The following is a 24,207-nucleotide window of genomic DNA, read 5'->3' as shown; positions in this document are numbered from 1 at the left end:
TTTGATCTGCATGCATTTGATAGCATCTTCACCACCCAAATAATCCAACGGCCTCCCATACACCACATCACTACCAGCATGAGATTCCTATGCTGGTGAATAGCCCACAATCTTACGGTCAAATATGCTGGATTGACATACAACGATCATATATGGTCGTCAAAATAATTGCACTGCCTGCTTGTAAATATTGTAGCTAAATTTAAATCAGTAATGCTATACTTACTATGTTTTTATATCATACTTATATACCAACTTATGTGGCATTTGATGTGGACAACCACATTAATTAAATTAATAGAATTTAATTTAAATTAAAAACCATTTAATAAACCAATAATTAAAAAAAGCTGGAATTAAATAATGATTGTGGCATACGAGCATTCTTTCCGCATTCAATCATGCTTCTTCTCCCGTTTCTTCTTCCACGCTATTTTTTTCAGGTCAGTCAAATCCACCACATTCTAAATTAAATCTCATACAGTAAGGTTCATACGCTCCCCTATTTGGATTATTGGTATGCATCTATCATTTTTTTCAATGAATTTAATTTTTTTAGTCTGTTTATTTCTTCTTCTCTCTCAATCTCCATTGTGTAGCAAGATATATTCTTCTTTGGGTCTTGATCAGAGTTGATGTTAGTGGTGTCGTGATGAAGGGGTGGAGATTTCCTGACAACACGTACCTGAGATTCCTTTAATTTGATTATAGGTTCATGAATTAGAGGTTATATGTTCTTGCTTGAACTTTATATTGTATATATGCTCACAGTGGCAAGAAATATGATTATTTGAAGTGCATGTAAGCTAGAGAAAGACCAGTCGCTTTGAAAGAAAAAAGAAAAAGAATGGGAAACTGTAAAAATTACAAGTCTAGTTCCATGTGTTTAGTGGTTACATTTTGTGGTTTGATTATTGTTTGTTATGTTTTTTTATGAATGCCAAGATGGATCGGAGAAGAATTTCATCTGAAACATTACCATGTATGTACTACGTTTCTTGATATCGTGGGGATATTCTTCATCCAATCTTGTTTATTTGTATCATTTGATAACATTAATGTTTCCGCAAACAGAAACTGAAGCCTTTGGCGAGCACAACAAATCCTTCTTGTGGCCCTCGGAGATAATAGAGATGATGAAAAACAAACAAGAACAAGGACAAGAACATGGTCGAGTCCATATGGTAGAAACTAGGCTATATTCCTGAGATGGAGTCCATATAGTAGGAACAAGATGGAGTCCTTAATGACTCAAGAGTGTTAAACCTAGTTTCTTGGGAATTTTTGAATGGTTATTTCAAAAATGCAAGTATACTTTTTCAATTGTTACGATGGGTTTCATTGAATAGACAATTGAAAGTCATTAGCTGATCATTCTTGATTACATAGTAAAGAGTTCATATAACCGTTTATCGTTGACTTACATTTTTCGTTTATGAATTATTGTAAGAGAAGTGGCGTCCAGTTTATATAACCGTGTATCATTGACTTACATTTATCATTAATGCTCTCCTCCTACTCTTTAAATCTCAGAATTCAATTCGTATCAATTTTGTTGCAAATGGAAACATGAGACTGTTTAACGTCCTTGAATTGCAAGCACAATGTAAATGACTCCGGTTTCAGTACAACAAGAATTAAAGGAGTAACATGCTTGCATATTGGCTACTGTTACAAAATATTTGAAATGCATTGAAATCTATGTTTAGAAGAAATAGGATCCAAATCCACAAAAACTCAAACTACTAAAAAAATTTCTTTCATTTTTGCTTCCATTGCTTAGTTGAGCTCCTGGTCGTCGTTTCCTCTTGAAGTAGAGTCATGCATATTTTACATACTATAACCTCCATTCCACTAGTGAGAAAGGTTGACCCTAAATAAAGAGAAAAAAAAACATAAGAACAGTATTATACTATGTGATGTAAATAAATATTTTATTAATAACAATAAAAGAATTATATATAACTGCTTAATATTTACCTGGATATAATTTCCATGCATAGTAGGATAAGTTATATTTCCAATCTCAAACTCTTTGTACAACGGGTTTGGATGACCACCTTGACTGAGTTCCAATAACAAAGTCATGTTTTCCTACAATATGTAATATTTGTTCAATAGCTAACACAAAAGCAATTAAAAATCACTATCAATAGGATAAAATGCACAACTTACATTAGTATGGGGAAAAATTGGATATTGGTTGGTAAACATGCAAATTTGACCACCTTGTGTATGATGAGAATGCTAAATCCCAAAGAATAAAAGTAATTACAATTACAAGGAGTAAGTATGGTTATAATTGTAACTGCAATGACAATGATTATTAACTAAGAAAAAAGATAACAAGAAAAGATTAATATATTTATCGCATACCTTCACAATGACATTACTCTCTTGTGTTGCAACTATGTTATCACTTCTACAAGGAGGTAGACCATCAATATGGCATATTGCATCACTTTCTACGGATTTCTACAAAAGTTGCAAGTGAAACATATTATGATTTATCAACTTATTAGTTACATAAAACAAATATGTTTGTTACCTGTGTTCCTCCTCATTTGTATTGTCCTTATGAGATGTAGTCTTTTTCTGTCGTTTTTGTCTTCTTTTGATTACTTGCTCAGTCTTGGATGTTTCCTTTTGGATGGTGGACGAACTTTATCTCTAACCGACAATGGCATAAGTATACGCTGACTTGGGTTAGGGAGAGGATCAGAGTTATAATAGCAATAGGTGATTGTGATGTGCTACTAGCCGCTCCATCAGGTTTACATATTTTCTCCTTTAGTTTATGCATCCATCTCACCACAAGCATACACTTATCATCAAAATCATTGGCTAATTCCTTAATGTCATCAAAGGTTTTCTGCATCTTATCGGGATTTTGTGCTTCAGGTGTAGCAACCCAAAACTTATCATAACCCTTGTGAGGCATCTTTTCACATCCTTCTTCCATCTCCGAATGATATACTTATCTGGAATAAAGTCAATGTCATGATGAACTAAATCATAAACCGCGTGTCTACATAATATGCCTCTGAACTCAAACTTGCAACAATTGCAATTAACTTCAATGTCGTGCTCATTAACTGGACCTTGAAAATGACAGTCTTCTTTTTGTTCTCCTTGATCAGAATACACTAAGCTATTTGGTATTCCAAAATTGTATTATCAATTTCAACTAAAACCATGTGACAATACATTATACTTGTCAATTCCTTTTGGAACTCCTTGAATGTTGAAATCGTATTAACAACTTGAACTTGCTTTTCCATGTCATAATGAGTTGCACAACGAACATTTGAAGAGAAAGAATCAGAATCTGCAGAGGCCTCTTTTAGCACCTTACTCCTTAATGCATTCTCATATTGCTCCACAAATTGTTTTAAAGTAGTCTTGGAGTTCAGGTGGCCATAAAAAAATGCATTCATACCTTCACTCATTTGTGTCGTTGACATTCTAGCCCAAAATTTATTTTTCACATACACAGGGACCCAATGATGTCTCTCTGCATACAGGCTTCTTAACCATTTACGTGCTTGCTTTTTAAATTTATATTTTCCAATCATCTCAGCCCAACGTTCTTTGAAATCTTCAGAAGTCATTGAGTCATAAACAATGCTAAGTAAGAGCTCATGGACTCATATTCCTTATAACTTTTGAGCTTATCAGGAACCTTTTTTCATTATATGCCATAAGCATAACCGATGTCTAGTATTAGGAAAAACAACTTTAATCGCTTTTTTCATAGCTTTGTCTTAATCTCTAATTATTCCACTTGGAGCATGACCAAACATACAAGCAAGCAAGGTCTTAAACAACCAAATAAAGGAGTCGGTATCTTTTCTTGAAATCAGTCCACATCCCAATAAAATTGATTGCCCGTGATGATTAACACCCACAAATGGAGCAAATGGCATATTGTACTTATTAGTCAAGTACGTTGTGTCAAATGTTACAACATCACCGAATTCTTCATATGCTGCCCTACTCCTTGCATCTGCCCAAATACATTTCTTAAACGATCATTTTTGTCTAAATCAATTGCATGGAAGAAATTTGCATTCTAAGCTTGCATGCTTACAAAGTAGTTTTGAACTGCAGTGGCATCCCCTTCTCCAAGTTGTAAGCGCCTTACCTTTTCAATATAATTTCTACAGTCTTTTTTCTAAACACTTCATGTTGTCATGCCCCCTTAACTTCAACCACCACTGAATTATAACTTTTGTTGACCCTTATTCCGACTTTATCATTCACTTCAAGCTTCTTTGTTTAACAAAAGAACTAACTTCTCGAAAACATTTCCAATAACCAATTTTTGTTGGACTCAACCCATGATTATGATCAAGCTTTACAGAATTCACTCGCCACTTCTCACCCAAGTATAAACCTGTCCTTAGTTGAGCCTTGTAATCATTCTTTATACTTGGATATGGTTTAAAAAGATTACTTGAAATACTTTTTGATGTACCCAATAGAATGCAACACATAGTAATAAACCTCAATTTCCCATCATCTCCCTTCATTGATGATCGCTTTTTCACTGGAAATCCTGATTGTCTCCCATATTTCTTGTAACATGTAGCCACTTGATCTGCGTTGTCAAAGATCATTCCAACTTGAGGCTATTAGACCTTTTCTTCCACATTCATTGTGTTCTCCATGTTAGTCCCATTATTTTCCATTGCATGAACCCCATTACTTTCTGCTTCAGTGGCATCAGAAGTTGCTTCAATTACATCATATTCTTCAATACTTTCGTTAAAAGTTTCTATTGTATAAACCCCATCGCTTCCTGTTTCACTACAAGAACTCACTTCAACTACATCATCTTCTTCAGTAAATTCATTAGAAGAACTCTTTGTTCCTAAAACATAAAACATAATTATACAAGTTTATATATTACACCACACTATCAATGCAAATACACTAGCCATATGTGCAAGTCTCTTAATTCTAGTGTATGCACTGCAATGGCTGAAAAAATAAACCCCACAACAAAATATCTTTTATCCCTAACAATAAGTGATGTATAATGTCGATCACAACAATATTACAATATGTATTACTATTTCTTTGATCTTTGATGTAAAGGTTAGGTTTTCTCAAGTGATCAGAAAACCTAATTTGAAAGTGATCAGAAGGCCTAATCTAAATGTGATAAAATGTCTCTTTATTTGTTTGCCATTAATAATGTCTCTAATGCATTATTGAAGAAATAAGCCAATTATAGATACTAACCTTCATCCCGACACCACTAACCTTCATCCCATCATTGTAACTTGCTTAAAATTATTATGCAGTAGAAACTGAATGCCAATAAATAATAAAAATAATTACCTTCATATATTGGGCTGCTAATAACCATCATGTGGTTAGTGTCCTTCAAATTTTCGGGTTCTTCTTCAACCTCCAGTGTCATTTTTCTATGAACAAAAAGGTTTATGTAAATAGTCCAATAGAGATGGAGAGAAAGAAGAAGAATAAAACAGACTAAAAAAATATGAACTCATTGAAAAATAATAGTAAATGCTTACCAATAATCTAAATAGGGGAGTGTTTATGAACTTTTGCCGTATGAGAATTAGTTGAGATTACTACATTAATGTGAAAAAAAATGGGGTAAAAAAATGGCGTGAAAGAACTGGCGTGGAAGAAGAAATGGGAGAAGAAGCAGGATTGAATACGGAAGGAAGAAGAAGACTCCTCATACGCCACAATCACCATTTAATTCCAATTTTTTTTTAATTATTGGTTTATTAAATGGTTTTAGTTTAAATTAAATTATAATTAATTTAAATGATGTGGCTGTCCATATCAGATCCCACGTAAAGTGATATATAAATGTGGTATAAAAACTGAGAAGTATGGGAGCATTTTTGCTCACCACCATAAACTATGGTGTATGCTCACCATACACCTAATCAATTGACACGTGTCATTTCACTTAATCTTGGTTAATTTTTTTCAAAATTGAAAAACTAACATTTAATGTGAAAGTTAACTAGAGTTAAGTGAAATGACATGTGTCAATTGATTAGGTGTATGGTGAGCATACACCATAGTTTATGGTGGTGAGCAAAAATGCACTCGAGAAGTATAAGTTGCTGATTGTAGATGATTAATACACGTGGCAGCATTATGGTGGCTATTGACATGTCAGCATAGGTGGTTGCGATGTGTTGATTTAGTTAGAAATGTTGTTAGGTGGTTGAAAATGTAAGAAGAATATAGGCAAATGTAAGGGATTACTATATTAACTCAACAATTAAATACAATAGTGATTTGGACCCGGCTTCTTTGCCCTTCTAGTTCTCATACACTCCCATCCCCTCCTATTTTGTGTGATCACGTTTAAGTCACGTCAACATTTTAAATTGATTTTTTTATAAAGATAAAAAGACAAAAAGCAATAATGATATAAAATATTGATGTGACTTAACCATGATCGCACAAATAGAAGGGGATGAGAGTGTATGAGAACTGAGAGGGCAGAGAAGCCAGGTCCTAGTGATCTCTCTCTCTCTCTCTCTTCTCTCGATTCATTTTCTTTCTTCGAGCTCTGCACTTCTTAGTTTCTTCATCGTTTTCATACTGTTAATAAAAACATGGTAAGAATAGTATTACTGAATTTAAATAAATGAAAGGAATAAAAATAATAATACTACTAAAAAATGGTCGACTCATGTCGGGTTTTAAAATTCTTTTAATACAATCGCAATTCTACATCAAATTCATTTAAGTTAGAAAGATGAAGTTTTGAACTTGAGAACAGAGATGAGAACCCACTGCCCTATCCAATTCGGCTAAACCTAAACGTACAAATGTCACCTGTACATTAGCTTGAAAATTTGGGGGTTTTTCTTTGCAAATGACTTGCCCTTAAGGAGCTAACGACAGTTGACAAATCTCAGGTTATTACAACATGAGAACCGTCTCTCTTAAAATTTTCTTTTAAGGTGACAAATTCTCAGGTCACATTTTGGGACTTCGAAAAGATGGAGATTTAGGTAACTTTGGTCTTCAAGCTGCCCGTAAGTCACCTTCCGGAAACTCGACCAGGCGACAACCAGCTGCTGTGAGCACTATTTAAATTCTTGTCCATGAACTGGATCTGTCACCTCTATTAAAGGTTAAAAGCAAACAAAAATCACACTTTGGATCTGTCATGAATCCGAAAAAACACAGCACTTCGCATTCACCCGCGGTGCTTTAGGTCCGCTCACTGAACTGATGGTTAAGCTACATCATACATCCATTAAACCTAAAAGACGTTATGCTACTCAGCTAGTCAAACTGCTGCCGAAGATGCATTTCAGTTTCACTTTTCCATGTAGCATGAGACGACTGTCCCTTCATCCTCTTACTCTTCTCCTTATCTTTCACCGTAGATCCCTTCTTCTTGGAATCATTGGTTGGATCTACAGGACGATCTCCGCATGTTGGGCAGACCATTCCCCTTGCATTGGAGTAGGTCTTGGGTATTCCACATTGCAAACACATCCTATCAAGAGAAATATTTAAATTTAGGCAATTACATGTACTCCAACCAAATTACCTACTTCCTAAACAAAAATATCTCAACCAGTCATTGTCTCTCAGCACAAGCAGGAATCATGAAAGTTTTCTTTTCTAAGGAAAAAAGGGTCGGGGAGAGGGAGATATAGCGATATGTACCTAAGAAGCGCTGCAGCATCTTCTGCACTAGGATTTGTTGCAGTTGGCACACGCTTGGCACCTTCCGCGGTGCTCGTAACCACTGATGTTGGAGGTTGCTTACCCTCAAAATCACTTCTTACTCGTTCATGAATTCCAACTAAATGAGCTTTGGACTCCACTACAGCACCTGTACACAAATTTAACAAGAGTGAATTCTTTTACAGTATACTTATGCAGAAAGTAAAAAACCAGATAATTATTAGACAAACTCAAAGTACTATATGCATAACCACTTAATTGTAAAATTTTATCGACATTTAACCAATTCCTCTTCCATATCTTTCTAATTAGTTTATTGACTGTGCAAAAAGTCTTCATGTTCCCGCTGAAGAAAACACAGACATGAGCATCCAAAACACAGATAACGTCCATCAGTTTGACATAATGGGGCAATTAACAGTTCTATACATATTTTGGAATTCTTGTTCCAAGAGAATTGAGATTAAAGTCGGATAGACATGGCTTTATAACACAAATCCAAGACACCACAAAATTTAATGTTGATATTGCATAGACAGCTATGCTTTTCCTGACTTAAGAATTCTAATTACAAAATAAAGCATATCATATTGAAGAAGTCCTCTCTAAGCAACACGGCTCAAGAAAACTCAGGAGAAAACTTAGTATCATCTACTCTACTCCAATAAGTATATGATTTCAACTCAAGTTTGAAACTTGTAGAAAATACATCTCTAATAAGCATCATAGTATAATGTCTACTTCCATAATCACCTCCATTATAAGAACTACAGGTTCGGATCTAACAAGGACCTAAGTTCAGGACATGCATCTCAACCATAGATGTACGGAGATAAGATGCGTATCTAGTAGATAATTAACCTCAATTGTTCCTAGACAGAATATAAATTCGTATTCTAACATCAATTTTTTCCACCGTGCCTAGCATAAAAATTGTATTTACTGATAATCATGATGTTGTTAGCCGCTGCTATAACTTGAAACTAATTTTTCTATGACTTAAAATAGAGTAACTCTGACTGCAGTAACACAATTTTAGGTGAATCTTATGCATAATAAGAGAACCAAATACTAACTGATAAATTGTATAACATTGATAAATAAATGAAATAGTACCAACCAGAAGGTAAATCTTTCTTTTCCTTCTGAAGTTTGCCGTTGCGGACACCATGCCTCCCTCGCTGAGGACCTGCATCCCTTGTGGAAGGCTCTTCTTGTACGCAGTTGTTGAGAAACTCGGGTGGTCCGGAAATCTCAATTAATCCAAACCAATAAACAAAATTAACCCAAAAAAATCAGCAAAAGAGAGATTCAAATTCAAAGTGTATGGTTAGTTGCAAAGAATTGAAAGAAAAATGGGGTGAATCAGGGTAAAATGGTACCTCAGAAAAGACGTCGGATGCAGAAGGGAGGGTAGAAACAACGGAGGAGGAGGGTTTTGGAAAGTCAAAGAAGGATGTGGCTTTGTGGGCTTGGTCATCCCCGTCGTCGTTATCATCATCGTCAGTGGAGCTCGAGCCATGGTAATGGAGGCGGTGATCTTGCTCGTCTTCTTCAGGGGAAGAGTAGCCCTGGAGGAACGCCAAGCTCATTGCTTAATGCAGGGACGGATCGAGGAAGGGAAAATGGGGTGGGAAATCGCCGCTGAAATATGAAAAATAATATCAAATTTAGTAAAACGCCCACAAATCTAAGATCTTGAGCTGCAAAACCCTAAAATTGAATCCATAAAAACCCTAAAAGATTGAATCTTTAAATCCCTAAAACCTGTCAAATCCTAATTTCCTAGAGGGAGCATGGATTCGAAAACCCTAATTCCATTTGTAGAGAAGCTTACAAATTAAATTAGAGGGAAAAGAAGAGGACGGAGAAGCTGGAGAAGCAGTGACCTCACCTGCAAGCGAGGACGGAGAACCCAGTCGCCACCAAGTCGGACTGAAAGAGGAGACCCTATCATTACGCCAATTATTTTTCTATTTATTAAAAGAAAAAGGAAAAAAAAGAAAAAGAGAAAAAGGGGAAAAAAAAAAAACATAGAAAAAAGGAAAAAAGAAGAAAGAGAAGGACTCGCGCGTCAAACGCACGGTCGCAGGTTGCCATGTAAAACCCTGCCAAACCCCAAACCCCCAAAACCCCTTGCTGCTGCTGGCTGCTGGGCTCACTGCTGTCCTTGTCTCGATCGTTTATCGTTGATCATGTGGAAGCTTCAGCCGCAGCCTCTGCAGGCGATCAAGGCCAATGTCTCCTCCAACCCAAAAACCTGGATCGTCATCGGTCTCACCATCGCAGGGATCGTGGTCATGGCCGAGACCCACAGGCGAAGACGAGGCCGAGCCGGAACCCAAATCCTTCTATCCGAACCATTTATGGAGCCTCGATTCCAGCTCATCCCCTTCCCTCAGCCCCCTCCCCCCGCCGCCACTCAGCCCCTCGCCTCTCTCTCCTTCGCCATCTCCGACATGTCTCTCTCTCGCTCTATCAGTTATTTTTGCATTTACTTTCATTCTTTTTTTGTGTGTGATTCTTTCTGATTTGGTTTCTGATTTGGTTTATGGGTGGATGGGTTTGTTTCAGATTTGATGTGAAGGGAAATGTGACGGGGTTTGGGAGTCCCGATTGGGCGCGAACGCATGAAGCGGCGACCAAGACGGCGTTTGTGGTGACGACTCTGCTAAAAAATGGGGCTACGTGCCATGGCCACACCGTCATGGACGAGCTCAGCTTTGGGTACTCATCATTTTTCTGTTACTTTGTGTATTCCCTTTCAAAATAAAAAATACGAAAACAATTAACAATATATAAAAGTAACGAACTTTTGATACCTAGTTGTTGTTTGTAGGATTACTGGTGAGAATGTGCATTACGGAACGCCTGTGAATCCCCAATTACAATCCCATATTCCGGGAGGTTCTTCCAGTGGTTCTGCCGTGGCTGTTGCAGCTGGTCTGGTTGACTTTGCTCTTGGTAAGCTCCTCCGAGGATTTCTACTTCATTTTACTGTCGTTGCAGAATTTCTATTTCATTTTACTCTTGGTTCGGTTAAAATTCTGCCTATATTTTAGAATTAGATTCATACTCTTATGTTTTGTCTCAAGTCGCAATGAAAAAAGGTTGTAGCTATCAAATCACCTGCTCGGGCACTGAGATCGGGCTAACTATGTAATCATGCACATAAAAACTTACCCTCGTGGTTTGGCTTTTTTATAGTATCAGCTGATCCTTTCAAGTTCTTGTACTTTTATAGGAACTGATACAACTGGATGTGTTAGAATTCCAGCATCATTTTGTGGTGTCATTGGGTACCGACCATCCCATGGGGCTGTATCTATGCTTGGAGTTTTGCCAAATTCACAAAGTTTAGACGCTGTTGGTATGCTTGGGAAATTCTACTTCTGGTTTATGGTTTCTCTTTTATATTTCTTTCACCTTCTTTAATTTGATATTGTGATCTTTTAGGAATCTTTGCCCGCGATCCATCTATTCTACATCGTGTTGGACATGTTTTGCTTCAACTGAATTCTGTGGAACCTAAAAGGGCGAGACACCTTATTTTTGCAGATGATCTCTTTCAGCTTTCTAAAGTTCCTACTGAGAAGACAGTACATGTTGTCAGCAAAGCAATCGAACATCTATCCAGGTGTAAGTTACCTCACTTGAGAATATGTACACACACACATATAGAGCTCCATAGTAATTGCCATTTCTTTTAATCTTTATAGATCAATGTTAAAGTCAGCTATGCAGTCTCTCTATTGTCATAATGCGTTGGGAGTTCGTACACAAGTAAACCAACTATAACTATGTTGAAGTGACTTCTTTTACTGCCTCTGCAGACCAACCTCCAAGGCATATGAATTTTAGTCAGTATATTGCTTCAAATGTACCCAGTTTAAAAGGATTTTGTGAAGAATCCACAAAACATCAAAATGGAGTATTTACTTTGAAAGCTCTCTCTTCTGTGATGCTTTTGATACAGAGGTATTCTAAGATTATTCAGGTCAATTAAATCTTCTCAAATTCCTTTGAGTTACCTTTATGGGAAAGGAAATTTGATAAGCTCTCTCTGTCTCTCTCTGTCTCTCTCTGTCTCTCTCTCTCTCGCTCTCTCTCTCTCTACTAATTTGACATCTATAAATTTGTTTCAGTTGTGAATTCAAAACCAATCATGAAGAGTGGGTTAAATCAGCGAAACCAAAGCTAGGGCCTGATGTATCAGATCGTGTTCGTGCAGCAATTAACTTTACAAATGAAAACATGAAGACCCTATATAAAGTATGGACTGAGATGAGAGCTGCCCTTCAAAGTCTTTTAAAGGTATCCCAACTCCGTACAGATTGTTATATTTATTTGGCTTCTATCGATATATATTTCACTGGTGTTAGGTAGTAATAAAGTGACTCCCATAAAGAAATTTTATCAAGGTTAGAAATGTTTTAATTGTCACTAAATTGTAAACTGCATGAAATGTACTTCTTTTTCTGTTGCGGTATCTTTCTCAAAATATAAATATTCTTTTATTACTGTTGTTTGTTATGGTATTCTAAGAAGATCAAATCTAGCAAGTCTTTAATCTGAGGCAGGAGAGTTGGTTGTGAAAACTTCAACATAGTGTGTATATCAGTATATGGAGTGAGCCGGAATATTTCTCTGATAAGTTGATTCCAAAGTATGCGTTTAGGTTTTAGGATAAGAAATATCAAGTCTGATTGAATAAAGTGAAGCTGAAAAGGATTTTTGTTGATTTGGAGTCAACTTGAATAGTCTTTGATGCTTTTGGTTTCTCCCTCTTCTTCTCTTTCATGTATTGCTTCGGTTGGACAATTAGATATAGGAACTATATTTAAACCTTAGTTCCCAGTTTAGTCACTTTAGTTAACATATCTGTGAATCTTTCCAACATTGTACAAATAATAATAGAAGTCAGCTAAGTTTGTTCCTTTGATTTGTTTTGCCCAACAATTTGAAAAATACAAATATTGAAGGGGTGGGTCAGCTTTAGCTTTCTTGTCTACTTTCACTGGCGTATTGAGCTCCAACAACCTGAGCTCTCTAATATTGTTATTCCTCCCACCCCTCCTTCCTTCTGAAACCAGAAAAGGGGGAATAACTGTCTGCAGCTCCAGTACTCCTGCATAGTTTACATTTTAAATTGTTTTGAACAAAATTATTATATGAAAATATTGAGTTGGCCTTGCTTTATTGTTATTCTTCTTCAATTTCTTTCAAACCGATTGTTTATATGTACAATACCTCATTTTATGTCTATATTTCTTACAACCTCTTGGTGTCCCAGGATGACGGAATATTAGTGATTCCCACAATTGCAGATCCTCCGTTAAAGCTTAATACAAAGAAAGGGTGGTCATCTGAGTTTAACGATAGAACATTAGCATTAACAAGCATTGCCAGCATGTCTGGGTGCTGTCAGGTAACCGAGTACTTTCAAGTTTGAACATTCAAATTTATCTTTGAGTATCTGTAGCTTGGAAACTTATTTTCATGATTATATTTGCACATGGCCAGGTTACAGTACCAGTAGGAAAGCACAATGACTGCCCTATCTCTGTTTCATTCATTGCGTTCCATGGTGCCGATAAATTTCTCCTTGATATAGTCTTGGACATGTACTCTTCAGTTCAGTTGAAAGTCAGCATTGCATCCCATTCATCGCCATTGCCAGATACCAATGGTAACATGGATGCTTCAGAACTCTTAAAAGAGAAGGTTTGTTCACCGCTAAAATCTCTTCATCTTAGTTTTCAATGCTTCATTTTGTCAAGTCCTCTTCAATATGTTATGATTTTTTTGTCATCTTTACACATTCTCTGCATGAATAGTACTTCCAACCTTTATAGGATGATATATTGGGTCTGAATCTTTGTCCTTTCCTGTTAACGATACCCTTTAGTGTGCATAACGTCTCATTTTCCATTGGCATAAAATATGGACAAAAGTGAGACAAGGGATCAGGAGGTGTTGTTCTTCCCCTTTTGCTATGTCGAATATTTTGCTCAGTTCTGTTAATTTCATTTTCTACCAGCAAAAGAATTTTGAAACCACTGTATCACTTAGTATTATTTTGTCATATCAATTTCTATGTTTACTCAACTTTTTCCAGGGAAATGCTGCATTTAAGGGAAGGCAATGGAATAAGGCTGTCAACTATTATACTGAAGCTATCAAATTGAACATGATGAGCGCAACTTACTACTCCAACAGGGCAGCTGCTTACTTGGAGTTGGGGTGGTAAGAAATGCCCATTTGATATGTCAATTTGTCCTTCTGTTGCATTTCATTTGTATCTATGTGCTTATCAATTTCAATCATGCAGCTTCCAGCAAGCTGAAGAGGACTGCAGCAAGGCAATATCACTTGACAAAAAGGTAATAAAGTCATTCTATTGCATGCATATTCTTAGATTCTTTGTTTCTATAACTACTGGTCAAAGCACTACAAACCAAATCATGTTATGCTTATTGTCAATGTCATCAATTCTGTTAGTGCAGTTGGGAGTTCAATTTACCTCCTCCTGATGGTTACCACTAAGTCATTTAGGGATTTACTTTGTTCAACAATATTATGTTACCACAGTCATTTAGGGATTTCCTTTGTTCAACAGTATTCTATAGTGGAGTAAGCTAGCAAAACTGTATGAGCAACAATCATTAGGGAAATTCATTTTATTTGTTTGATTGTGGTTCTTTACTCTTCAACGCTCACTGTTTCCAGGAGCATCCTTTCAATAGAATAGAAAAATACCAATTCAAGCTAATCGATGAAATTCATAGACCTCCCCAGTACACACCTGGCCATGGTGGAAATTTGGGCTCTATTGAATTCTTAAATCACTTGTGTTGAGAATAGAAATCTCACATAGAGAATTTGAAGCCTTGCTTCACAAATTCATAAAATTCTGGGATTCTCCACTGAATGCCAATTGGTCGAGTTAGATGCTCTAAGTTTCATATGGTAGGGAGCATATCATTTACATGGCATATCCGGCCCAATTTGACCACACAAGTTTATGTCAATCAGTATAGTTGATCCATGTGTTCTGCTCAGTCTGGCCACCTGTGCCGGGACTGGAACAGGAAAGTGTTGTGAACTAGAGATTGAAGCGAAAGTAGTTATTAATGACTTATAGACAGTTCTTTGTGTAATAGGCCGACAGTTGATCAACGTGTTCAGCTCAGTCATAGTTGTTTTTATCTAATCTCATGTATTACTTGCGATCCTTTATTGAGTATGCCTACTGCATGAGGGTCGACTCCTAGTTCTAACAGAATTTGCGCTGTGTGTATAGTTGTGAATGCAAATTGTCTCTTCGAAACTGTACAAACTTTTCATTGTTTGTGACCTTTTTTATCTTTTCATTTTTCAACATTATTGCAGAATGTGAAGGCATACCTTAGACGTGGAACAGCGAGAGAATCACTTCTTTGTTATAAGGATGCTGCTCAAGGTCAGAACCCATTCATATGCTTTGTTGCGTTCTGCTGCTTCTTCAATATTTATGAAAGCTGCTCTGATATATGACATATCTTGTATCATCACTTGAGCTCAATCGTATGATTATAAGACGAACTACTTGAGCTCAGTCGAAAAATATGCAATTATGGTTGGTTTAGCTTGTTTCTTATTTTCTTGTTTGGCATTTGAAGATTTCAAGCATGCCCTTGTTCTTGAACCTCAAAATAAGGTTGCCAATCTCGCTGAAAAAAGACTAAGGAAACTGATGACTTGAGTCCCTGCCAGCAACAATTATGCGTCGTAATACTCGTGCAGAAGAAAATTAAGGGAAAGAGGTGATGTTTTGTTTAGCGGCCGCGCCAAGTTTTTGTTCCTCTTATGTGCATATTATTTATCTTTTGTAATTAATCTGTCAATTAATCTGTTTGGGATTGATGTTGAGAGGCCTCTATATACTTAATATATCATCCCCTTTTGAGAAATGAAAAGCACATTGTTTATCTCACAGGAAAATCATTATAGGGAAAAGAAAAAAAAAAAAAAAACAAAAATCCCAAGAAAGAGCCAGTGTTGTACCCGTTAATTTTTCTTTAGGTAATTTTCACTTTACTACTCTCAAGTTTCCCAAAATTCTGACTTTACTACGTTAGTTTTTTCATATCACTTTTATACTTAAAGTTTGATTTTTCTACAACTTTTATATTTCTGTTAGTCTTTCCGTCAAGTGCTGAGTGCTCCATTAATTGATGATGTGGTGTAGCCTTGGCTCACCTTGCCATGTCATCATCAACAACAACAAAACATTTTCTCACGAAGTGGGGTTGGCTGTATGAATCCTACAATGTCATTGCGCTCTCTTTTGTGCCACGTCTTCCGTTAGATCTAAGTAGTTCAAGTCTTTTCCTAGAGCTTCTTCCAAAGCCTTCCTAGGTCTCCCTCTAGCCTTTTGGCCCTGAACTTCTATCTCGTAATTACATCTTTTAACCGGAGCATCAACAGGCCTTCGTTTCATATGTCCAAACCACTGTAACCGATTTTCTCTTATCTTTCCTTCAATTTCGGCTACTCCTACTCTACCTCGAATAATCGTCTCAGCCATCTTGGAAAAATTATTGATTTTGATTAAATCTCTAAGGAGATTAGTAATAAGAAAGTGATAGGCAGTCATTGGATAAGCTTGAACCAGGAACAATTGAGCTAAATAGTATTTCATGTCGTAGCATACTGATGTATACATTGCTCTTCAATTACATAATGAGAAGAAGTTGCGTGCCAGTGAGAAGAAGCTAGAGATTGCGCGCTAGCTAGAGAATAAGCTCGGTAAGCAGCCGTGCACTACTGAGAGAGGGCCTACTGCGGAGGCCCAAGCATCCCACCAGCCACCTCAGCAGCCACCCCAATTAGTTTAGTATTTTTAACATACAATTATATGAAGACTTTATTTTGTAACATAATTAAATAAATTTCTTTAATATTGTGATTATTTTTTGAACAAAATATTGTGATTTATTTTAACTATTTAGATTAATATAATTTATTTATTTAAAAGGAATTGTTATTTGCACTCGAAAAATCTCATTCTACAGTCCTCACAAGTGTTATTTTCTTTCTAATTATAGAAAGTTTGGAGTGTAAAATGAGATTTTTGAAGTGCCAATAACAATTCCCTATTTAAATTAACTATTATTTTAATTACGAACTTCTGAAAAACATCAAACACTTTGCAACACATAGCATGTATTTATTGTATTTTTTTTATTTAAGTTTATTACCCAAGGAATATTTCGTGGGGCAACTTTTTTTATTTCTAGAAACCCGAAGAAATAATGGTATTGGAAAATATTCATTCGTTTGGCCAAGTCAGTCAATGCACTTTGCTTGACGAGATTATTTCGTCAGGTCGTCGGGCAAACATTTGGGCGAAAGATTTTGAGTGACGAACATTGTCCGACGTAATGTTATTTGGCCTGACAAAATAATTTCAAAAGAGTTAATTTTTTGTATTATTTACAAATGTAGCACAATTGGTTCATATTTAGGTCACACATTGAGTGTTGCCTTTGGGATTACATAGTAGTTTAATTACGTATACACACCCAGTGGGCCTATAGCTTCAACCTCTTTTGGCCAACCAAAGTTTTGGAGTTTGTCTACTTTCTTGTGGTGACGTGTCTCCATTTCCCTTACCTTTTTGTTGTTGTTCTGTAGCCGAAATCCTTATCGGGGAAGTTTAATCCAAATTACTCTTTTTAAAAAGGAACTCCCAAAATATAAAGATATAAAATATTAGTTTGATATAAACCATAATACTTCTATTCTTTTATAGACTAGTGGTATTTACGCATCAATTTTTACTTTTAACATACTCTTGTAAATTTTTATCTATTAGTCTTCTTCTTTATTCGATTTTACAACAAAAAATTAAAATAAGTATATAAAAGGTAAAAATGTGTCTTGAATAGCACCATTCCATTCCATAGCCCCTTGTCTCACTTCCTCTTCTGCCGCACTTCACTTTTTTCTGTTTTATTTTCCCTTTTTATCTTCTGCTTCTTCCTCCTACCACTCTCAAGTTCAAATATTGAAGCCTTTTCTCTCCTGTCCAATATTTTGAGTTTTCTCCTTCGGTCGACATAACCGAAAAAGAAAAATACGGGAAAGAAAAATGCAGAAAGTTGAATAAATTAAGGTAAATTCGTATCATTTTATTGCTAGTTCATACAACTGAAGCTCATGGTCTTAAAAACCACCGGAAACAAACTGGAAACTTCTTACCTAACTTAGCGGCCTTTTACACTTGGTGTGGCCAACACCAATAGCATCATGCTTAAAGGCCACTGATGGGTGAACTTTGGCACAACTGTGGCCATTGTGATTAGTAGCCACAAAGTTTAGTAATGTTCATAGAAACGCATAATTAGAAGTCAAATTAGTATCATCCAACTCATGCTTCTTTAAGCGATGAGAGATTCATACTTTCTACACGTTTTTTTATATGTGGCCAATTTTTAAACCTACTATGCGGACTACACAACTTGAATAATGTAGAGCAAGTGTGGATGATGGGCTTCGCACACAGAACTAGGCTATGATATCATAAAAAAATTATGATTCCACCATAATACTAATTAACAATATGCAGAGTAGCTCAATTATATATCACACTCTCAACGAATGGTAATGCCCGCCAGTGCAAGTGTGACGGACGGCACACAAAGGGATTAAGAATTGGCATTTGGTGCAACATTTGATGTTGAGTAATGTTATTCATACAATGTTTTTATACCATATTTCTATATCACCTTAGGTAGCATCTGATGTGGATCACATCATTTGAAAAATTTGCAAAACCAAAGGAAATGAAGGAGAAAAGATTCCTCGTATACCACACTCATCATTTAATTAACTAGTTTTTTTTAATTATTAGTTTATTAAATAATAAACTAAATTTAAAAATCTAGTTAATTCAAATGATGTGGCTGTCTACATCAAATGTCATATAAGATGATATGAAAATATAGTACAAAAATATGGTATGAATAACATTATTATTTAATGTTGACGAGGAGTGCGGACACAGGAAAGCAACAGAACCACGTAACAAAACAAAATGAAATGGGCTTAGAATTGACTAGAAAACATAATTGTCGTCGTCATGGTTCAACAACTGGCCGGATCATAGACCACCACCCATTTTTAATCCCTCCACTCGATCCTCATTCATTTTCTTCCTCTCAAGTTTACACCACACACCTTACCTTCCTTGTATATACTCACGCAAGCAATCTGAACCCCAACAACCTTTCTAACCAAACAAACAAAAAAGAACAGAAAAACCCTAATTTAGGAGGATGGTGATGATGGAAGGCTGGTCTCCAACCACCGTATCTCCTTTGCTTCTTCGCAACCTCGTAGCCTCCGTCTTTATCTTCGCAGACAAATCCTTCCTAAACTTGTCTCAGAAATCCAAACTCCTCCAACTCCTTCGCTACGTTTTCGTCACTTCCTTCATCTTCCTCCTCCGTTTGCTTCCTTCTCTAAACAATACCCAACCCTATCACTATAAGCCTCCCACTTTCAACAAGTCTAGTAACCACAGCACTACTCATGATCATTACGATTACACTCCCGCCTCAAGCGGCAGTGCTGCTACTATTACTTCCGGCGGCGACTCTGCCATCGGCCGAGCGCTTTCGCAGCTGTTGTCCCTCGTCAACGACATCCCCGTAACCTCCCGCAAGTACCAAGTGGTTCGATCTTTAGCAGAAAGCCTCATCGACGACAACCAAAAAGAGGGCGTTGAGGCTTTACGTCAAGTCACCCGTACTGTTCTCTCCGCGGCTTTTTCCACTACTCTCAGCCAGCTTGAAGCCGTCGCCGCCCTAAAACAAGGAGATGTGTCGGGAGGTGATGGCGTTGATTTGTTGGGGCCCGCTCGACCGGCAGAGTACCGGTTGAGCTGGGTTCTACGGGCGGTTCGATCGATTGGGGACGTGACGTGGATAAGAGGGGCGAGGGCGAGCGGGACGAGGAGCTCGGCGGAGAAACTGGCGGCTGAGGTGCTTTGGTTGGCTGAGAAGCTGGCAGCTTGTGACTCGGCTGATGAAGCTGTGCGGAGATGGGCTGCGGCCCTTAATTTAGCTTGGCTCTCTCTTTCGGTTGAGCCGCGCTTACAAGCATCCTTGGTCAAGGTTTCGGGTAAGTTCTTCTACACAATCATTTTAATTTTCAAGTTTTTCTTCCTTCATTTTTTTTTAAATATAGCGATAGAGATTATTTTTTCCATTTAAGAGAAACACAAAAAATTGAAGGGAAAAACTTAAATTACTAATATTATTTCGTATTACTTACTGTTGAAAAAAAAAATTACATATTCAAGTCCTAACTCCTAACGAGGATGGAAATCATATACAAATCAATCTACATTAAATACAATATATTTAGCTAAAGGAGGAAATCTGGAATCTTCATTAGCGAATGATAGTGGACTTGCATCCTCGGTCAAAAATTATGATTTTCTGCTGGCGTGGGAGCACTACATTTTTGAATATCTGTTCTCTTTTGTTATATATTTGTCAGTATTGATGATTGAGAATTTGAAATCGCCATTTAAGGAGATATTTTTCAATGTGACTGTCATATGAGGTGATACAACATGTGTCTCTAGATAAATGGTGTGAGTTATGTGTGTGTTAAATGATTAATAACTTAAAAATTAAAAAATTTCACACCACTTGCATAAAAACACGTGATGTACCATATGTGTTCCCATCACAACTAAAAATTTCTCCCTTTAAGATTTGGAGTGGTAGATGGAAAATTTCATAAATTACGTACGGCTATCTCCCCCTCTGTTTGACTTTTCAATTTGTGAAAATAAGCATTCTTGATGTCAGAGTAACTCTAGTATGATTAAAATTTATAGAATTTTCACAGTTAATGGAGTACATTTAAAAAAAAATTATAGGTGATGTTAGGAAGATTAAAATTTTAATTATATTTTGTAAACTACATGATGTGACGATTGATATTTGGATTTATTATTTAAATTATTAAAAAATAAGTTCAATCATCAACCGCCACATCATGTGGATGATTTAAAATTTTGATATTCCTAACATTTTTTTTTCTTTACACAAACAATAAGGAGTGTGAGGAATCAGACTCGTTAATTCGAGTACAATTTACTTAATTGAGCTACAAATGTTTTGCATTTTTTAACCATCTTTAATCCCATATTTAGTCATTATGGAGTTAAATCCAAAGTTATAAGAAAAAATTCTATAAGCTTGTACATTCTTAATTTTCACGTGTCATTGTTAATCTGTAAAACAGTCTATTATCGAGTATTCCATATGGCTATTTTATTTATGTTTTTGAAATAAGCCATGCTTTTGAAACACCGCACGCCGTGCACCCATCAGATGTTATCTTGAATGACCTCCAGTGTGCTTAAGGCTGTAAATGAGTCAAATCAAACCGAATATTACCTTACTCAAGTTTGGCTTGTTTAGTGTTTTTTGAGCTCAAACTAAGTTTGGCTTGCTTCTCATATGGGCGGAGCAAGATTATAAACTTTGAGCTCAATACTGAGCTGAGCTCAAACTGTTTCGAGTTAATGACTGCAATAAGTTAGTCTACCCTTGTTAACATAGTCACATAAACGTCCGTTTCCTTTTTCATGCGTGTAGTTTATTTAGTAACAAAAGAAAGATGGAGTGATAAAGTACCAATCTCCGTCTTAAATACCAATTTTCAACCTTGGCTTGTTTTTTATTGAGCCAAATATAGGCTTGACTTGTTTCTTATGGAGGCAAATATAACCCTAATAAACCCTTTCGTGCAGCATTGTTGTTCAAGCATGCCAAACACTTGGGAATGGATGAAACTGACGACGAAAGTAAGAAAGAGCAACACAAGCAAACAAAGATGCAGATGTTAATGTCGTGGCTGCCATTGCTATGCAGAGCCAGCAACGGAACCGATGTCCCGGTATTGAGCATCGGAGAAAGGGCCGAGCTGGAGAGAGTATTGGAAGAGACGATAGAGATGCTGGAAGAGGAGGAGGATCAAGAGAAAGTGCTGTCGTTGTGGCTTCACCACTTCACACATTGCTCGTCATCTGATTGGCCCAACCTCCATGCCTCCTATGCTCGCTGGTGTAACGCTTCTCGGAAGCTTTTGCTGCACCACCATGAATGATGTATAATTAACGACGTCAGTAATAGTACGTAAGGGTAGGGCAGGTACTAGGTAGTGAATCATTTAAAAGCTTCTGGTCTTCTCCTTCCACAGTATATCATACGAAATTGAATTGTATTTTTATTTTTGGTTTGCTTAATTGTTGTGTGTTTTTTTGTTTTTGGGGGGGGGGGGGGGGCGCTAAACAAGAAAAAAGGAAAAACTGCTTGATCCACCATTAATCAAATTTTATGTTTAGAAGAACACACTTCTGTTTTTAAAGTACCTTGAGTCCTATAAGCTGTCCATTTAAACAAGTCCTGTAGAGAATATCAATTTCGTACAAGACATCACTTCATTCACGAATTCTATACTGGAAACTGCTTGGCTCTTTATGTGTAAGGAGGGAGGGAGGCGTTCCTCCTTCAACAACGACATGACATAACTTTGATATACAAATTATAATTGGGATCGTTAGTGCACTCAACTGAGCATTACCTTACTCGAGTTTGGCTTGTTTAGTGTTTTTTGCACTCAAGTGAAGCTTGGTATGCTTCTCATATACATATAGGCAAAGCAAGCTTAAAAACTTGAAGCTCGATACTGAGCTCAAGTTGTTTCGAGTTAGTCACTGCAATAAATTAGTCTGTTCTTGTTAACAGTCACATAAACGTCCTTTTATTTTTTCACGCATGTAGTTTATTTAGTAACAAAAGAAGATGGAGTGACAAAGTACCAATCTCCATCTTAAATACCAATTTTCAAGCTTGAATTGTTTTTATTGAGCTAAATATAGGCTTGACTTGTTTTACATTGAGCCAAATATAACCCTAGCTGCTAAACCCTTTCGTGCAGCACTGTTGTTTAAGCAGGCCAAACACTTGGGAATGGATGAAACTGACAACGAAAGCAAGAAAGAGCAACACAAGCAAACAGAGGTGCAGACGTTAAACTCGTGGCTGCCATTGCTATGCCGAGCCAGCAATGGAACCGATGTCCCGGTTTTGAGCATCGGTGGAAGGGCTGAGCTGGATAGAGTATTGGAAGCGACGATAGAGATGCTGGAAGAGGAAAAGGATCAAGAGAAAGTGCTATCGTTGTGGCTTCACCACTTATTGAAACAAACTGAATACTAGTTGCTAGTTGCTTGTATATGTCACAAGTATGGTTGTAAAGCAAATATCACAAGTATGGTTGTAAACATCACTTTAGCTAAGTCATGGGTTAAAGTGATTTTCTCAACCATACTCTAGTCTTGCAGGCCTTGTCACTCACTTAGGTCTTTTGTCAATCTTTCTTCCTTGTTTCTAGGAACCACTTTGCTTGTTATTAATATTTGTCTTGTCCACTTGTTAGGACTGATTTTGTAGTGAGGTATGGCTGTTAACCTTCCTCTTGTAGTCTTCTTTTCGGCTCTCTATAAGTGTTGCCTTTCACTCTTGTAAAGATGATGAGGAATACAATACAAGATTTAAAACTAAAACAAACTCAACATGGTATCAGAGCAGGAACCATAGGGTCCTGACTCTGTTTGTTTTTTTTTCTCCTTTTTTCTTCTTCGTTTCCTCATCATTGAAATAGATGGTAGAAGAAAATGTCTCTAGTGCTCATAGCTCCTTATCTTCACCCTCCAACTTAACTCAAGGGGGTGAGAACAACCCAAATCAACGACTATGATCGGTGCTATTGAACGAGTTCAGCTACCTACCTTGGTCAAGAGCTGTGTCGCTTGCTTTAGGAGGAAGATCGAAACTAAGGTTTATCAATGGAAGCTTGGAGGCTCCATAATCCACTTCATCTACCTATGATGCATGGCACGCTTCAACATCTTGGAAGCTTGAAATCCATATGGAATGAACTCGATATGTACCGTCCATACATGACTGATTCTGGTGTGCTTCTGAAGAGGGCTGATGAAGACAAGGTGTTTCAACTCTTGGCAAGCTTGGGAGTTGAGTATGAAGACCTACGTAGTCATTTGTTAATGACTCCAGAGCTGCCCTCATTTACCAGTGTGTGTCATGCAGTCCATAGAGAGGAAACTCGATGAAGAGTGGTGAATGTTGAGCCCAAATCCCACTATGAGACTAGGGTTTTCACAACCAATCACAAGACAACTGGTGATATAGAGCTTGGGAAGAAAGCAGATTGGAAATGTTCTTATTGTAACATGAAGGTACATTTGAGAGAAAATGTTGGATCCTACATCCAGAGTTAAAACCTAAGTTTGATAAGGAAGGTCGGATGATCAAAGATGTGAAGGGAGTCACTCCAAAAGCCTTTCACCCAGCTTGTTCCTTAGCTGATAAGATGGAAAATTTCTCAACAAACCCCATTTCCTTGATAAGTGAG

The 24,207-nt window shown here is 36.9% G+C and overlaps 4 protein-coding genes and 1 long non-coding RNA gene across 8 annotated transcripts; 2 read left to right on the top strand and 3 right to left on the bottom strand.

Annotated features, from left to right (window-relative positions):
• Positions 1 to 1,979: 1,979 nt before the first annotated feature.
• On the bottom strand, positions 1,980 to 2,642 carry LOC126585719 (uncharacterized). The gene is made up of 3 exons (XR_007610630.1): positions 2,377 to 2,642; positions 2,176 to 2,247; positions 1,980 to 2,094 (listed from the first exon to the last, which is right to left on the bottom strand). It is a non-coding gene; the product is annotated as an uncharacterized LOC126585719 (long non-coding RNA).
• Positions 2,643 to 3,853: 1,211 nt separating this feature from the next.
• LOC126585716 (uncharacterized) lies at positions 3,854 to 5,661 on the bottom strand. 3 transcript variants are annotated; one of them, XR_007610626.1, is made up of 3 exons: positions 5,544 to 5,661; positions 5,347 to 5,432; positions 3,854 to 4,801 (listed from the first exon to the last, which is right to left on the bottom strand). XR_007610626.1 is itself a non-coding variant. In XM_050250212.1 (3 exons), the coding sequence occupies exons 2-3, from the start codon at positions 5,426 to 5,428 to the stop codon at positions 4,635 to 4,637; spliced, it is 321 nt and encodes a 106-aa protein (XP_050106169.1). In that variant the 5' UTR covers positions 5,429 to 5,432; positions 5,544 to 5,661; the 3' UTR covers positions 3,854 to 4,634. The 3 variants fall into 3 exon arrangements, 2 of the variants coding, with proteins under 2 accessions (XP_050106169.1, XP_050106170.1); XM_050250212.1 differs by having other exon boundaries at positions 3,854 to 4,873; XM_050250213.1 differs by lacking the exon at positions 5,544 to 5,661 and having other exon boundaries at positions 3,854 to 4,873; positions 5,347 to 5,505.
• Positions 5,662 to 6,668: 1,007 nt separating this feature from the next.
• Positions 6,669 to 9,700, bottom strand: LOC126585714 (uncharacterized). 2 transcript variants are annotated; one of them, XM_050250207.1, is made up of 5 exons: positions 9,599 to 9,700; positions 9,087 to 9,348; positions 8,825 to 8,957; positions 7,684 to 7,852; positions 6,669 to 7,510 (listed from the first exon to the last, which is right to left on the bottom strand). In XM_050250207.1, exons 2-5 carry the CDS (start codon positions 9,294 to 9,296, stop codon positions 7,294 to 7,296), a joined length of 729 nt encoding a protein of 242 aa, XP_050106164.1. In that variant the 5' UTR covers positions 9,297 to 9,348; positions 9,599 to 9,700; the 3' UTR covers positions 6,669 to 7,293. The 2 variants fall into 2 exon arrangements, with proteins under 2 accessions (XP_050106164.1, XP_050106166.1); XM_050250209.1 differs by having other exon boundaries at positions 9,542 to 9,685.
• A 65-nt stretch (positions 9,701 to 9,765) lies between these two features.
• On the top strand, positions 9,766 to 15,674 carry LOC126585702 (outer envelope protein 64, mitochondrial-like). Its single transcript, XM_050250187.1, has 13 exons — positions 9,766 to 10,165; positions 10,279 to 10,431; positions 10,544 to 10,668; positions 10,949 to 11,074; positions 11,161 to 11,343; positions 11,538 to 11,682; positions 11,850 to 12,018; positions 12,998 to 13,132; positions 13,228 to 13,428; positions 13,823 to 13,950; positions 14,036 to 14,087; positions 15,097 to 15,166; positions 15,366 to 15,674. Exons 1-13 carry the CDS (start codon positions 9,900 to 9,902, stop codon positions 15,446 to 15,448), a joined length of 1,836 nt encoding a protein of 611 aa, XP_050106144.1. The 5' UTR covers positions 9,766 to 9,899; the 3' UTR covers positions 15,449 to 15,674.
• A 3,207-nt stretch (positions 15,675 to 18,881) lies between these two features.
• On the top strand, positions 18,882 to 22,015 carry LOC126585707 (uncharacterized). The gene is made up of 2 exons (XM_050250194.1): positions 18,882 to 19,872; positions 21,521 to 22,015. The coding sequence occupies exons 1-2, from the start codon at positions 19,026 to 19,028 to the stop codon at positions 21,874 to 21,876; spliced, it is 1,203 nt and encodes a 400-aa protein (XP_050106151.1). The 5' UTR covers positions 18,882 to 19,025; the 3' UTR covers positions 21,877 to 22,015.
• The last annotated feature ends 2,192 nt before the right edge of the window (positions 22,016 to 24,207 follow it).

The sequence above is a fragment of the Malus sylvestris genome, chromosome 10 (assembly GCF_916048215.2).
Source record: "Malus sylvestris chromosome 10, drMalSylv7.2, whole genome shotgun sequence".
Lineage (NCBI taxonomy): Eukaryota > Viridiplantae > Streptophyta > Magnoliopsida > Rosales > Rosaceae > Malus > Malus sylvestris.
This window is presented reverse-complemented; position numbering and strand designations above follow the sequence as displayed.